Source organism: Acomys minous (assembly GCF_964271855.1).
Source record: "Acomys minous genome assembly, chromosome: 1".
NCBI lineage: Eukaryota > Metazoa > Chordata > Mammalia > Rodentia > Muridae > Acomys > Acomys minous.
In genome coordinates this window covers 19,648,622-19,665,555 of record NC_140483.1, presented here as the reverse complement: position 1 = coordinate 19,665,555, position 16,934 = coordinate 19,648,622, and the positions used below count along the sequence as shown (strand labels likewise).

Sequence of the window (16,934 nt, the reverse complement as noted above, 5' to 3'; positions counted from 1 at the left end):
TTTGCACAAAAGAAATTCTACAGCCAGGTAATATTACAGACCAGATGCCTTGGCCCTCTGATTACAGCCAGAAGAAAGGATGTGAAATACAGAAAGCCTGAGTCAAAGCAGTGGGCAGGTTTCTTCCATGGCCATGATTCGAAAATGTTCACCTTCTAGTGGGTAGAAAATCTACCTGCTGTTACTAGCTGAGGCTTGGCTGCTCGGTTTTGTGTGTGTGTGTGTGTGCATATGTGTGTGTGAGTATGTGTGTGTGTCTGTGTGTGTGTCTGTGTGTGTGTTTGTGCATGTGTTTGTATGTGTGTGTATGTATGTGTGTGTGTCTGTGTTTGTATATGTGTATGTATGTGTGTATGTCTATGTGTCTATGTGTATGTGTGTGTGTGCTTGTGTGTGTGTGTTTGTGTGTATAAGTGTGTACCTCTAGAGGAACATCAAGGGGGGATGCAGTGCACTGTCTAAGGAGGCTGTTCTCAACCAACTTTATCACCTAAGTATAGAGAACAAAATAGGTCAAGCTGTTGGAATTTAACAGAGGAAACATTTCACAGAATTTATATTATATACTAGACTTTTCTCTAAGGTGTGTCTTGATTAATTAGAGCAAGACAAAAATTTAAAAATTAATGCCTCTAACTGTGCCAGAGAGGAAGCAAAATATTGTTCTTTGAAAACTTCCAAGACTATTGGGTATAAAATAATTTTACACTTTCAAATGATATATACATTGTCTTAACAATAGTTGCCTAAGTATTAATTCCTCAACCTCAGTTGTTAATGGAACAAATTGTAATGTACATTGGCATTTTCAAGGTCTCCACTTACCGGAAACATTTCTATTTCTCTGGTCTAAATGCAAATGGCTTTCTGTCAAGCCAAGAATTGTTCATTATGGTTGTACCTGCTAGACCATTTTATATGGAAAAGCAAGAAATATTCATTTTGTTATAGTGATATTTGAAAACCTAAGTGCTGTGGCTGGAGAAATTATTCATTGGTTAAAACCATTTGCTATTCTTTAGAGGATCCAAGTTCTGTTCACAGCATTCACATGAAGGCTCACAACTGTCTGTAACTCCTGACCCTGGGAATCTAGTGCCCTCTTTTGGTTTCTATGGAACGCATATAGTACACCTACATCATGCAGTCAAACACTCACATACAAGTTAGAAGAAAAAAAATCACTAAAGAAAATTCAAAGTAAGTACATTAAATAAAAGATGAAAAATATTGAATTAAATTTCTGATGGATGAAATGAAAACAGGAAGATATTTACATGTGAGCTTCATGCCTTAAACTGTGAGGCTTCCTCTTTGTACTTATATCAGAACACTGGGAAACAAATATGTCATTCAGCCCTTGAGATACAATGACTGAGGCAGCATAGAATGTAAAATCACTCAGAATACTCCTGGGTGTATATGTGTGTTCCCTGCCATTTATTTTATACTGTATAGTTTATAACTCGTAATAAATTTTAAATATGAGTTACTTACTTTAATCTTTCTGCCTAGGACAACAGCAGAAGCCTTTTGTCATATATTGTTTCATATTATCTTCGAAACTTTGATGAGGTGAGACCAATTTCACATACTGTCCTATTTTGATTTTCATTTTCTTGTGTGCGTGTGCATGTGTGGTACATACACATGAGCGCGTGGGTGTATGGTACAGGCTTGCAGATGCAGAGACCATAACAAAACTAGTGGTACCTTCCTCTGTGCTCTCCATCTTATTCCCTTGAGACTCGATCTCTCGCTCTGCCGGAAGCTTGCCGTTTCATCTTAGCTTGTCAGTGAGACCTCAGATCATCTTATCCCTGCCCGCGACCACACAATGCTGAGCTTACAGGCATGCGCAGCCAGGACTGACTCTTTGCAGGGGTTCCATAGGCTTAAACTCAGATCCCAGATAATGGCTGAGCAAGCACTCAGTCACTGAGCCATCTCAACAGCCATTTGTTCTTCTCTGTTGGGTGATTCTGTAGTGGTTTTCCGGTTTGTTGGTTGGTTGGTTGGTTGGTTGGTTGGTTGGTTGGAGTTACTGCCATTTCTACTGTTGCTTAATTTTTAATTTTCACACTGATTTGTTTTAAAAATCCTGCTTGCTAATTAGGATGCTGGCAAGGAGCAGTGCGTCTTCCCACTGGCAGAACCTCAGGAACTGTTTCAGGCTTCACAGATGAAGTTTGAGGACTTCCAGAAAGATCTCAGAAAACTTAAGAAAGACCTGAAAGGTAACGTATGGCCTTGAACTTTCATATTTTTCAGTGCACACTCTCAAGGAGAGATGATAGATGTTTAAGGATTGTTGAAGAATGTCAGATAAGCACAGGCCATGTAGAGCTGATATTTTTTACATACAGAAAAAGAAAATTTGGGCAATATTTTTATTCTTCATTGCTTTAAAATGTGTGTGTTGGTAGTTTAGTTATCCAGTCATATCTTGGCTATATGAGGAACGTCAATTTTTTAAAAAGATGTATTTATTACTTATATAGCGTTCTGCCTGCATGTACATCTGCACACCAGAAGAGGGCACCAGATCTCATTATAGATGGTTGTGAGCCACCATGTGGTTGCTGGGAATTGAACTGAGGACCTTTGGAAGAGCTGTCGGTGCTTTCAACCTCTGAGTCATCTCTCCAGCCCTGAGGAACAGTCCATTTTATCGGGAGCAGGCTTATATCTTATTTTATTTTGTAGCCAAGAATTGTTGAATATTTTCTATATCATGGTTGCACACAAATCTTGTTATTGGTGAAAGATTAATAAATTTTGCCTGATCTCTATATTTGTCCAAAATATTGTGATTTGTAAACACTTATAGAAACAAAGCATGTTTTTGCCCATAGGTGGTTACATGACACATATGTATTTACTGTTGTGTTGTAAATCATAAAGCCTTACATCATTTAGTTTTGATTAGTATAATTAGAAAATCCTCAAATTTCTTTATTAGTAGCATTGGCAGACAAGGAAATAGTCTTCCAAAATTTATTTTCATAAACAACATCCTTTTTTTTCTCTCTTTTTGTTGTCATTTATTGTTGTTATACATTGAAGATATATTTCAGTCTCTCTGAGTTATATTAAGTTCATGCAGAGAACCAATAAAATGACCTGGCATTTTCATTAGCTACTGTGCTGGCCAATGAAAAAATGGGCTAGTCACTTCTGCACAGAAGTGAAAAAAGATATCGTTTTGAAGTGATCCAGTCCTGAAATAGGACAAACATTTGCCCCTAAGATACTGGTCCTTAGGGCAGATACTGATCAGAAGACTTATGGCAGTTATGACTGATCACAGATATATTAACATGGGTTTCAGGCAACATAACAATTTTGTTGAAGTGCTTGTATACTCACTTGGTCCACATTAGATGTTTGCTAGATGTGGTCATTCCTGCTAAACACAATCACTGCTGTTAGCTGGCCGACAGTTGTGTCACTTAGCTGTGATCCACTCTAGCCTTATGCATAGGTACCTGCTTCTGAAGATCAAGAAAGGTAGCTTGGCCTCACCTAAAGTACAACAGTTGTTTAAGAGTTAGTTTACTCTTCTGGAACACCACCGCACGATATGTTTACGTTGTTGGCAGGGAGATGTGATGAGGGTTCTGGGAAGGAGGGGCTGTGGGGCACACCGGGATGTGAGGGTTGGATATGCTCAAGCTACATTGAGTACGTGTATGAACTTTCCAAAGAATACATTTCTAAAAGATTATTTTAAAAGAGCTAATTCTTGAAGCATTACAAAATATTTCCTATTGTAGAGTTTATGACAATTCAAAAATTATGGCTTTGTTTAATGAGAATTTACCCACACAGCGATGTGGTGCCAGGGGCGTTTCTGGAGAGTCTGGGAAATACTTCATGCTTCCATCAGCACTTCATTTTTGAAAATTAGGATTTCATCATTTACAGATGATTTATTTAATAAGCAAGAAGAATGATATTATTAGTAAATATGAAGTCACACACACAAGCACACAGGCACTTGCATGTAAGCACTCGCATGCACACATACACAAATATTTCTGTGTACTACTCAAACATGGGTACATATATGCACATAAACATACAAGTGCCTACATTCATAAACATGCACGTACACAGAGATGTTCACACTTCCACACATAATTGTCAACAAGTACACATGAACACACAGACTTCCTTAAGAACATATAGGTATTAAATGTATAAGTAGCCATGAAAGTAGAAGATTCTCACAAGTCTCAGAGCCCAACAGCACAAGCTCTAGCTAATGGACTTGAATTATGAGTGGCCAGTGCCTCTTTCCACTATGTTCCCTGGGTATTTCTTTTCTAAAGCAATGCAGTAGCTACAGAAAACTACATATTGAAATATTGCCTTAGCAGTACATAAAAGCAACAGGAAGTTACGTGTTTGAAGTCATGAAGATTTATGGTGTACATAGAGGACATCTGAATTTATTAAAGGACCCTCACCACTGATCAGTAACTATACCATTTTCCTAGTAACTCCTTTCTTTTTCTGGGGCTGCAGCAACTTTATGTCATAGAAATAGGGAGAATGTGAGTGAGCTCCCCAAGACTCTCTTAGCTCATGGCAGAAAGAAAAGAAGACAGGAGATGAGTCTGGGGACAAGATACACACTCCAAACCTGCATCCAGTGACCTGCTTTCTCCAAAGACATTATTCCCCCTGCCAGTAGCCCACTCAGCTATGAGCTCATCAGTACATGAAAACATTGCTGTGGGCAGTGTCCTCATGACATTGCTGGATGGAAACTAAGCCTCTAATACATGCATCTCTGGGGCAAGGGGGCAGGGCATACCATATGCAAACCATAACAGGGGGTTCATGACCAAGTAAATACAGAAATTGCAAGGTTAAGTTAATTGTGAAAGGAATTCACAGTATTTTACAGCAGCGGGATTTGCAGTAGTTCTTTGGTTTATTTTACGACAGAGCATTGTTTTTTCACAGAATGTGTGGTGGCTTCTGTGGTCAGTGGAACACGTCTGAGCACTTTTTGAGAAATGCTGGCTTGGTTCTGTGTTAAGAATACAAGCATGACTTGATTCTGAGTTTACAAGGAAAATAGTTTGTGAAATAACACCATGATTTTTGTTTTGTTTTGTAAAATAAGTGGTATCAAATTCCAAGGGTTAAAAAAATATCTATTTTTCAAAATCTGATTATTTTCATAGAAAAGATTATTTGAGCACAAGGAAGGAAATCTTTGAGTCATGATTTAAGTCCTATTTTGGAGGAATAAAGAACCATCAGAAATACAGTTTTTCCTATCATTTACACATGAAGTTACTTCTCTTTTTCAGGAATGGTTTGGGTATAAATAGGCATACATTTATATAGCCAAATGGGCATCAAATGGAAGATTACTTTCAATAAAGTTACAGTACTTAAAAACAGTATCTACTTTGATTCATGTAGCCTTTAAAAATTATTTCTTCTAAAATTTTAGTTTAATTTACTTTTAGATTTATTTATTATTTTATGAGTATAGATATTCTGCCTGTTTGGATGGTTGTATACCACGTAATGTCCCAGTGACCATGGATACCAGAGGAGGGTATCAAATCCCCTGGAACTGGAGTTATAGGGGTGTTTATCTCCATGTGGATGCTGGAAATCAAACCCAGGTCTTCTGGAAGAGCAGCCTATGCATGTAACTGCTGAGCCATCTCACTAGTCCACCAATGATTTCTTTTCCATAATCAGATTTGAGTATTCCTTTAAGACATTTCAAATAGCCTGTCTTTACTTTTTTCTAAGGCAATTGTTTTAATCAGCTATAAAAAGAGTGTTAAGCTTGTAAACAAGCCATTATGATACTCTGTGGTAAACATTCCGTAGCTTTTGCTGTGATGAGGTAAAATTGAATAAATAATATAATTATTCACTAATGACAAATGTCCTGCACCCACAGAGTCACTCCTCTAGTCATCTATCCCTTCTGTTTCTGCATACGGACTTGAGTTTTATTTCTCTGGAAACTGAGAAACAATGTGTTGGAGCTTAGACATTTTAGGAAAACACCCACGTCTCGTCTTAGCATTCCTTTAAAGACATCCATTGAATTGGATTCTTTCTCCTCACCTGAAGATTCCTGGACCTGTTCCTAAGGAAGCGAGTCAGGCTTCCAAGCTCAGTGAAATACCATTTGTTCAGCAATTTTAATATCTCCTGTCAGTTGCTTTTTTTTGTTACAGTCGCACCAAATGATGGCTTGTGATCCAGTGCCCTTTCAGGTAGGAATTGTAGCCGTGGAGGTGGATGAAAGTGTTAGGTGATGCAATCTCTGGAGCAACTGTATGAAAATCTCAATAAGCCTGAGGAAGAAGGAGTCTCTAAGCCAGCAATCTGGCTTGCCGAGATATACCGCTGGGCATGAGCAAAATGTATTCCTATCATAAGAGAGCAACAAAGCCCTGCAGGTGTTTTTCAGAAAGATAGAAGCCAAGCAAAATATGGCATCTTCTTTCAAAGAACATTCTACTCAACAAGAAAACCTAAACTATGCTTGCTGTATTACTGATAAATAAAACATTTATCAATCTTAAGAAAAACCAAGTCACAGGAAAAGTACAAATCCTGTGATTTCAGCTTGTAAAGTTGAAACATATAGGCAGCCAATTAATTCTTCAGGGCTAGGAGACAGGGAGAGATATGTGCAACAGAATTCCCTGGGCCTCAAGTAATGGGTCACTAGAGAATGCATTGGTCTCCTTCAAAGTATTGGTTATGTCTCATTTCTTAAGTTGTAAATCAAATATATGTATATTCATCTAATTTTCCTTTATACATTATGTACGTTTTATATGTGTTCCTTTTTGTGTACAACGGGGTTAATAATATTATTTGAGAAGAAAGAAAACTGGGCAACCATCCAGGGATACGTTTGATTTAGAATTGAAACTGAATACTCTGGGCTCCACTAATTTAAAATGTGTGATTGTTCAGCCTTCTCTGGTCTTTGTGAAGAAGTTACATAACTTGCCAAATTCGAAAGTAAACATAACTAAGAAACATAAAAAAATTTAATTAAAAGACTAAACTATGTTAAAGAAGAAGAATATAATACTCAGCTTGGAGGTAAAAAGACTAATATGAGAGAGAAGCAATTTTCTGTTCAACAATTCAAACATATATTATTTAAAAGGAAATAGTAAAAATAAAATTAACTACCACTGTCAGAAAGCTGTTGAGGTCGTACAGAAACATAATCCATTATTTTTGGTTATTGTTTTTACTATTTCAGAGTAACCTAAGAAAAACCAAAACCATAGTACTTTAATAGAAGTAATTTAATATAGAGAAGTTAGCACATGTTGAAAGGTGAAAACAGTACAAAAAATGGTAAAGTACTGGTGGAAGCAGCCATCATCTTCGGAACTTGGGAAAGCAAGAGAAGTTGATATCTTCTAGTGTAGAACAGACACCTTTAGACAGAGGGCCCAGTGGGGCTGGACCCATGCCTCAAAGAGATGGTACTTCTCCTGCAGATGCTGCCCTAAGGACATGGACGGGACGTGGGGGGGCAGCCTCTGGGGAAATGGGACTGGAGGCATCAGGAAAACGTCAGCTCATACATGTGACTGTGGGTCTGAGACCGTGACTGACAGGACACTTTGGATGACACAGTAATACTGGTTTGGGTGTGTGGACACACACTAGACACTGGAATCACCTTCTGATTGTGGTGATAGTCTGTGGGAGGCTAGCCTTCAGTTCTTTCCATGCCCCACCTTTCACTATGGAAACGCGTCACCAAGGTACTTGAAAGAGGAATGGTATTTTGATGAGTCTAACACCATTGTCCAAGGGCCAGATATAGAAAGATAGTTTGGAAGAAAGGGGAAAAAAATAGAAACAAAGAACAACAACAAAAACCCAAACCAATGTCTTCATCTAGTTGCTGATTTTCATTATTCTAATATGAGCCTATCTGTCTTTATGGCTCTCAGGTTCATTCAGATCAAGTGGAGGGAGCTATAACATTTGGAGGAGGTCAGATAAACTATATTCTTCTTTGAATTAGTTTGCTCATTTGTTTAGTCTCTCTGTCTCTGTCCCTTTATCTGTCTGTCTGTCTGTCTGTCTGTCTGTCTGTCTGTCTGTCTGTGTGTCTCTCTCTCCCCCCCGCGACCCCCCTCTCTCTTTCTCTCTCTATGTGTCTATCTCTCTCTCTCTCTCTCTCTCTCTCTCTCTCTCTCTCTCTCTCTCTCTCTCTCTGTGTGTGTGTGTGTGTGTGTGTGTGTCTGTCTGTCTGTCTGTCTATCTGTCTCTCTGTTTGTCCATCATGGGCATGGGTTTGCATGTACTATTGTGGAAAACAAAGGACAACTTGCAGAAGTTGATTTTCTCCTCCTACCATGCCAGTTTGGGGTATTGCACCTAGGTCATTAGGCTTGGTGGCAAGCATTTCAGCCACTGATCCATTCATACCAGCCTCTCTGCCTTTCTGTAACACTGAAAGGCTTCCCTTTATGTTGTCTTTCCACCTTGAGAGTCATCTAGACAACCTCACCATTGAGGTTGTCTGTTTCTAGAATACAGAGAAGGACATAATCAGAGCAGGATTTGTGGGCAATGCTAAGCAGTGTCCAGGGCAGGAGAAAGGTGTCTGCAGTTAGTGACTTCTCACATCTGGTTGGATTCTGATAACAGATGACAAGTTGTCTACTTGATGGTCCTCATACTTCCTTGGTCTTTCTTAGTCTTTTGCCACTGTACTATGCTGAATCTGTTCTCAGTGTCATGTAATGAACAACTCAAAACATGCAATGATGGGGACCCTAAGTTTGATCCCCGGAACCCAAACAAATAGCCAGAACTGCTGGCATGTGTGTATAATTCCAGCACGTGGGAGGTAGAGCCTAGCCAAACTGGCGAGTCCCATATCTATGTGAGAGATTTGATCTCTAAAAGCAAAGTGAATGGTTCTGAGGAACACCGAGGGTTTTCCCATGACTTCCATATATGCATACGTGTACATGTATGCTTGTATACCTCCATGTACATGTATATACATATTTAATGAATACATACATATCAAGCAATTTTGTATATTTACAATAGCTTGGAGCTTCTGTTTATTCTATAATTTACCAAGAACGCCTATAATACTTCTGCTTTGTTTCAAAATTTGGAAGTTCACAGAATTTGGCTAGTGTCACATCTAATCTGTACAATTAACATAGGATTATAGCACGCATTAAGGCAGTGCCAAAAGCACAGTACATCTAACACGTGATACCTCATACTGTGAAACTCATGGGCAAAACAGTTGCTGTGTCCATGTTGCAGATGAGCAAAAGAAAACTAGCAACACTCAGAAATGTTTCCAAGTATCCTAGTAGTAAGTAACAAAGGGTAGTTAAAATACAGAATCTGTCTTGCTGACTGCTGTGGCATGCTGTTTCTCCATTGGCTGTTATACAAATGCCTTCCATTTATTCATCTGAGTTAACAGAACATTAAAAGATGCCTAGAGATGCTAGCTTCAAATCCGTAAATGGCATCCAATCCTTTCTCATAGATTTACATTCTTACCACTCATGAATGCATTAGAAATCAATACAGACTCCTTGATGTAGATGAATATCTGCTGTGGTAGGTACTTATTCCCGTTTCATTATCAGTGTACATGGCAAGGTAATAGTAAGAACAGAAGGGGAATAGGGCCATTCCATAGACATTCAGTGGACTCTTGGGGTCCTTAAGGCAATCATAACCACAATGGATTACACTATAAATCACTATTTACAGATGCCCCAAATAAAACTAGGCACGTGGCCAGTAAATAGTCTTAAGATCGGGATAGCCTAGCATGATGGTACATGCATTTAGCATTTGCAAGGCACAGCTAGGCAGATCTCTGTGAGTTTGAGACCAGCCTGGTCTATAATACCAAGTTCCAGCTCAGTAGAGCCACACAGTGAGACCCTCTTCTAATACATAAATAAATATAAGTATCATTGTAAGGCAGTTATACCCTTGAGGAATATTTGTGCCTAGTCCTGAAATCATGACATCTCCTGAGAAAATGTCACAGGCTTTGATTTTCTTTGAATAAATTCATACAGTTATTTAGGGCACATTGGAGACTATTTAAAGATTTATAGAAACATCTTTAGACTCCAGGTTAGGGAATATACTATTTTATTCACAAAATCTTACACAATTTGTAAAAATCCTAAGTATTAGTAAAAATTTTAAAATTTTTGGTTTGTTCTTGATGGTACTTGGGTATTTATGGCTTTGAACTTCCTGGGCAAATGTTCTATCATTGAGCTATATCCTGTCCTTAATTGATCTTTTCAACCATTGGGAGTACTATGGTTAATTATGATATCGTCATACCTACATTATAAGGTCATATTTAAAGATTCTTAAATGTGTAGGTAGACTATTATAGGCAGCTTAGTTTGTAGTATTAATGCATTTATTATTCTAGTGTAAAGTGCCCTGTCTACCATGTTAGATAATGAGATGATAACCCTTGTGTAACTAGTTTTGGGAGTTAAGTATTTGCATTCATTTGGAATAGTAGGGCTTATGAATACATATTTAAGGCTGCATGGCAATTGTTACTGTTCAGCCTTCTTATCACGTCAAGGTTTTCAATCAAACCATTAATTATCTATGTCCATGCCCACATGCCTGGTGTGGTTGTTCATTTCTGTACTGAGGAGGCAGAGGCAAGGAGATTCCCACAGATTGAAAAGTAGTCTGAACTGTATAACATGTTCCAGGCCAACCAGCGTTACACACTGTCTAAATAAAACAAACAGATAAACAAACAAAAAATGCAAACATCTAGCAGTTTGGCTTTCTGAGACTCTTCCCCCATGAATGCTGAAATACTGACTAGACTGATCTTGTACAGGTGTTATGCAGGCCAATACAGCGATTGACAGTTCCTGACTATAGGTACATGTCATATCCGGTAGAGACTACTTGCCAACAGTCCCATATGACTTCTGGTTCTTACACACTTTCCACCGCCCCTTTACACATGACTGGAAAGTTAGAGCTTTTGTATGTCTGCTCTATCTCCCAAATAATGACATAAAACCAGAAACCTATTATATTCATTAATAAGCTCCGAGCACGATAGCTAGGCAGGTACTCATCTATTCTAAGTTGACTATGCTGGCCTGGTCTACGTCCCAGCCACGTGCCCCTTCACCTGGCATCTCAGTCTCACCCTGGGTGATCCTGCTCCATCTGTGTCCTCTAGAGACTCCCTCATGGTGACCACCTCCTCTCTTTCCCTGCTCCACCTCGGATCCTCTCCCTGGGATCAGAGGACCCCACTGTAACTCTGATGTCCTGCTCTAGGCTGTTCAGCTCCTTATTAACCAATCAGAGGTGACGAAGAGCAATTTTCCACAATATTGAGACAGGAGGTGCTTCAGTAATGGTGGCAGTCAGATATCTTGGTACAGAAATAAATCAGCATTTAAAAACACAGTGCCCAAAACCATCCTCCCAAGACAGGACATTCCGTAAGCTTGGAGAGAGTCATGGGAAAAAGAACGGAACATATATGTAAGAGTCTCTTTCATCAAATCAGCATGTTCGTACTCCTTTGTGTATGTTGCTGATGCCAATGTAACTTCCTCGAAGCTAACAGAAAAACAGTAACTTCAGGCTGTAATTAACATTGACTGAACTTCAAGACATGATGGGATGTTCCAACTCCTGCACACAGTAACCAAACTTTTCATGAGGTAGGTGTGCTGTGGGGAGAGCTTTGTGAGGTTGAAGGTTAATCTGACAGCGATCGGGTAGCCTTTCCCCTGCTCCACAGCATACTGCGCTGTGCATGAATGCGATGCCTTGGAGTTAGTTTTAATAATGGAATATCTGAGGGTTTTGTTCCTTCTTCCCTCTGGCTGTATTTTTCTTTGTTGGGAAGCCTATTGCATATTCTCAATATCAGTCCTTTAACATCACACAAAAATCTCTTTGGCTCAGCGAAGCCTTTAAATTAAACAAAAGTTAACACGATTGGAATGACTCAGATACGCCAACAGCCCCCTGACAAATGTTCTTAAACATTTGGATTCAACTGTAATTAAGTTTTCCAAGAACTCTATCTCTGTTCTGATTTTAATAATGTTTCTAAATGACCCTTCAAGTTTATATTGCAGTGTTTTGTGTTTTGAAAATTTTTGCATAGTCACATACCAATTTTTAAAATGATAAGTACTAGCCAGAATGATATGTTGTGAAATATGGTGTGCTATAGCTAAGAACAGAGTGGGGGCCAAAGTTTTAAAGAAATATCCCAGTGCTTTATGTGCTAACTGCACTGGACTTATTCTCAATTCTGTTGAATGTTAGAATATGTATAAAAACAGTAACATGCATACAGAATTTTAGACTCTAAGCCATGTGTTTTCACAGCTGATCCTTCCTTTCTCCTTGATAAACTATACACACATTATAGAATACATTTTATCTCACAGTGAAGAACTTTGAGAGCTGGAATTTGGGCTTTGGGATCCTTTGGGGTGCTGCCCCCTACATCCACCACTGGAGAATGTCCAGATTAAAGAAAATCATAACCATGGGCAGAGTTGATGACACTTTCTTTTGTGTAAATTTCTGGTTCCTCTGTACTTCAAGCACTGTGCACACAGATGAGGAGGTCCCTTCTGGCTCTAGGGACTAGGAACTATAATCAGAGAGAAAGATACGCAACTGAAAAATTTGTGAGGCACTATTATCACTAACTGCTCTATTTTTTCCCCAGGCTGCCTGACAGACAGCTCAGTAGAGCTTAGCCCTTCAGGACCAACACTCAATGAGGACTCAGATAACTTAAAAAAAAAAACAGCTTAAGATTTCCATAGCTGGATGTCAAGCTAGACTTGAATATTCCTCTATTTTATCTAAATCTTCCCTGCTATCCCATGTTATGAACATGGCCTATAGAGAAAAAACATGTGAAGTTGAAAGAAAGATTGGTCCTCTTTCCTTAGAGTGACAACTGAGCCCCAAACTGGATGTGTTTGTGCAGGTACAGGTGCCAAGAACTGGTCATAAGGGCCAAGAACATGTCAGGTGAATATGTAATATGGAGGAATGTGAATTCGTATGACCTCTTACACGTTAGCAAGAACTTCACTATGACCAGGGGATAGATATTGATTTTTCCTCTTCTCATGGATGAGCAAGGGGTGTTAAAGACTGAGCAGTTTTGAATGAACAGATCCCTATGAACAGAGGTGTTTTGATCTTGTTCCTGGTTGTTTCACAGTGTGTGGAGCTGAACCTCCTGACTTTCTTTAATCTGGACATTCTCCAGTGGTGGATGTATGGAGACAGCACCCCCAAAGGATTCCAAAGCCCAAATTCCAGCTCTGAAAAGTCCTCACTGTGAGATAAAATGTATTCTATTATGTCTGTATAGTTCATCAAGGAGGAAGAATCAGCTGTTAAAACACACCATGGCTTGGAGTTTAAAATTCTGTATGCATGCACTGTTTTTATACCGACTCTAACATTCAACAGAGCTGAGGATAAGCTAAACGCAGTTCCACATAAAGCTCTGCGTATTTCTCTAAAAGTCTGGCTCCCATTCTATTCTTAGCCATAGTATGACAGAGTCCATTTGACCCTCCTAGACTTAATTGGCTGAAATGTTAAGGGGGCACTAATAAATTGGACCTCATTTTCTATAAGCAATGGCGTGCATATGGTGCCTTCCTTTTTGTAATCTAACAGACATTATTTCCAAAAATTCTTGAAAGTATGATATGATCAAATGTATGCTTAGCACCGTGTTCAGACACTTTTCAAAAGAGAAGGAGCTGAGTCTAGTGGCATTGACCTTAGCTATTCTGGCGACTAAAAGATCTTAAGTTTAAGGTCTGCATGGGCTACAGAATGAGTTCAAGGCAAACATGAGCAAGTTAGTGAGACCTCCTGTCAAAGTAAGTAGTCAAAAGAGAGCTGGCAGAATGGCTTTGATGCACGCCTAACCCAGCTCATACAAGACCCTAGGTTCAGTCCTCATACAATAACACAAAACAGTTTCTGGCTTCATGGGGCTGTCATCAATGACACAGTCCAAGGCAGATGACTGCAGTTTCTCTCCCTATATGACCCATTCCTATTCCCCTGACCAAGTAGGTCCTGGATAGTTCTAACAATGAAGCATCTATACGTTTCTCTCTCTCTCTCTCTCTCTCTCTCTCTCTCTCTCTCTCTCTCTCTCTCTCTCACGCACTCACACACACACACGTATGCCGTGCACCCATGCATGCACACACATGCACATACCCCAGCAAGTGACTTCACAGAACAGAGAAAAGAATTTAAAGGGCAATATAAATGTGAGGCTATCCTATTGGGACCCTAAGTGAGAGAAGTATCAGAGAATGGGAACGTAGAAGGACCCAGAGGGTTCTAGAAACCTATAAGTAGAACATCATGATGGGCAGATCTGGACCCAGGGGTTCTGCTCAAGCTACTGCACCAACCAAGGACAATACATGCAGTAAACATTGAACCCCTACTCAGATGTAGCCATGGACAGGACGTTCTCCACAGTTACATGGAGAGTGGGGACTGACTCAGACGTGAATTCTGGTACCCCATATTTGACCACTTCCATGGGGTGAGGAGGCCTGGTGGCACTCAGAGAAAGGATTAGCATGCTACCAAGATGAGACTTGATAGATAGTCTATGACCATATAGTGAGGGAGAAGGTCCCCCTCAGTCATAAACCTAGGGAAGGGGAATAGGGTGAAACCAGGAAGAAGGGAGGAATGGGTAGATTCAAGTGAGGGAAAAACAATTGAGATGTAATCTGAATAAATTAATTTAATAATAAAAACTTAAAATAAAAAACAAAAGTGAGTAATGGTCAATTTTTCAGAGGCCAGCACAGATCTGGCTGGTTTTCATATTCAGGGATGCAGGAACTTTAGATCCCTTTCCTATTGAGCTAGAGCACTCCTTTGCATAGTGACAGGCATGCCTTCAGAGATTTCCTTAGAGATTATCTGTCCTGAGGAATTTATGATGCTACAGAATAGAAAGGGAAGACAAACTGGTGTCAGCTCAGGACTTCATTTATGAGTCTGTTCTTTCTTCCTATGGCCAGCCATATTTAATCCTTAATTTCCTCAGCTGTTCTAGGTGGTGGTGTATGGCCTCTCTTGCCTTATTTTAAGAATTTGGTTAAATTATTGGTAAAAAATTACCTTATGCCTAGTAAATACATGCTCTGGAAATACTGGCTGTCATGCTAAAGTTTTATTTTTCAGACTTTTTTTTTTAAAAACTCTAATTAGAGATAAACTCAGGGGAGAAGTCATTTGATAATTATAACAGTAGAAATGCTTAGCTATTGCTGTACTTTCTCCTGGTCTCACAGCTCTTACCTGGTTTGACACAGGAACTGCACTATAATATAAGCTCTGTGATTCTTAACCATTTGGCACATGAAGAAACTGAAGTCCTGAGCTCTAAGTGACGTGTCCAACAGATCGTTTTAGACATGGTAGAACTGGGCATATACTTTCTGGCAAATGTATTTTTAATGCATCATTGAAAGGGTATGTAACATATATCCACGAAGGTGATACCAATATGGGTACCCAACACATGTCAATGAAAGTTGGTTGAAAGGTTTTTCAACGTTGGCTCCTACGCTTTCTGAAAACTAGTGTAGTGTGTCCTTGACCATGTGGTCTTGTTCTCTTCATTGCAGCCTGTGAGGTGGAAGCGGGTAAAGTGTACCAGGTCTCCTCAGAAGAGCACATGCAGCCCTTCAAGGAAAACATGGAGCAGTTCATCAGTCAAGGTAAATGGCCGAGCTGTCTCTTCCCTTCATAGGCAGCTGTGGAGCCACCATCTGTTTCAGTGCAAATCTAAACAAGATTATTTTGGAATTACTGAAGAAAAAAAAAAACCAACCCCTTCAAATATCCAAACAAACAAGACTTGGGTTAATCACATCAGAGGCACGAGTAGCTAACCACTGGCTGACTGCTCTTCTCTGGCTAGTCTTCATTGTTGCTGGGTGGTGTTTTGTGAAGAACACACCAATACTTTAATTAGTTTCTATTATAAAGACATTAAAACTTCATGTTTTTATTTTTTAAATTGGGTATTCTTGTGACGTGTGTTTTCTTTCTTTTTAATTGTGTTCGTTGCTGTTGTCTTTTGCAGTGATGCAGATTGAACTGAGGTCCTTGCATCATACACGTTACACAAATGCTCTACCATGGAGCTTTATATCTCCAACCCAATCCCTTACGTCTCAGCTCTGCTTATGACCTCAGCACAATCTGGTTTTTATTTGCTTTGTCAAAACATTGTGCCCAAAGAACAAAGTCCATCGGTGTCTTTTACATCTTCAGGACACCATCTGCAATTCTTGTGGGGTGAATTAATACCTCTAGCTATTTAATACTTTTTTTCCAGAGAGCATAAATATCCTATCAATGATGCTTTCTACACTCTGAAAACATAAACAGGGGTGGAAAAACTCAAAAGATACTGAAAAAACCCTGTTTTTGTTTTCTTTCTTTTCTTTTCTTTTTCTTTTCCTTTTCCTTTTTTTTTCCTCAGTGTTTGAAGTCATTGAAACTTACAATTATATCAAAGCATTTACTACTCAAAACATTTCAGCCTTGGAATGTAACATCTCTTTTGAACATCAGATTTATATCATGCCATGCTCTGGGAAAGATTTTGCTCTTTTAGGAATTGTCCTAGAGGCGAACATGGCATGAGACTGAGGCCAAATAACACCCTGAAGACTGGGTCTGTCCTCTCTGTAGTAGATTATGGCTTTCTTAGTTTATTCAAGTGTCACAGGTGATGATTTATAAAGAATGAGTCATGGCTTAATTTAATCAACATAAGCACAACTTCTTTCAGATAGAAAAATGCTACT

General features: G+C 39.2%; 1 protein-coding gene across 1 annotated transcript in view; it reads left to right on the top strand.

Annotated features, from left to right (window-relative positions):
* Positions 1-16,934, top strand: part of FMN2 (formin 2) — a 300,168-nt gene that overhangs the window by 184,964 nt on the left and 98,270 nt on the right. The window contains exons 12-14 of the mRNA XM_084792663.1: positions 1,516-1,575; positions 2,117-2,237; positions 15,744-15,836. Of these exons, the coding sequence (XP_084648789.1) occupies positions 1,516-1,575; positions 2,117-2,237; positions 15,744-15,836 (274 nt within the window). The remainder of the gene's footprint in view (positions 1-1,515; positions 1,576-2,116; positions 2,238-15,743; positions 15,837-16,934) is intronic.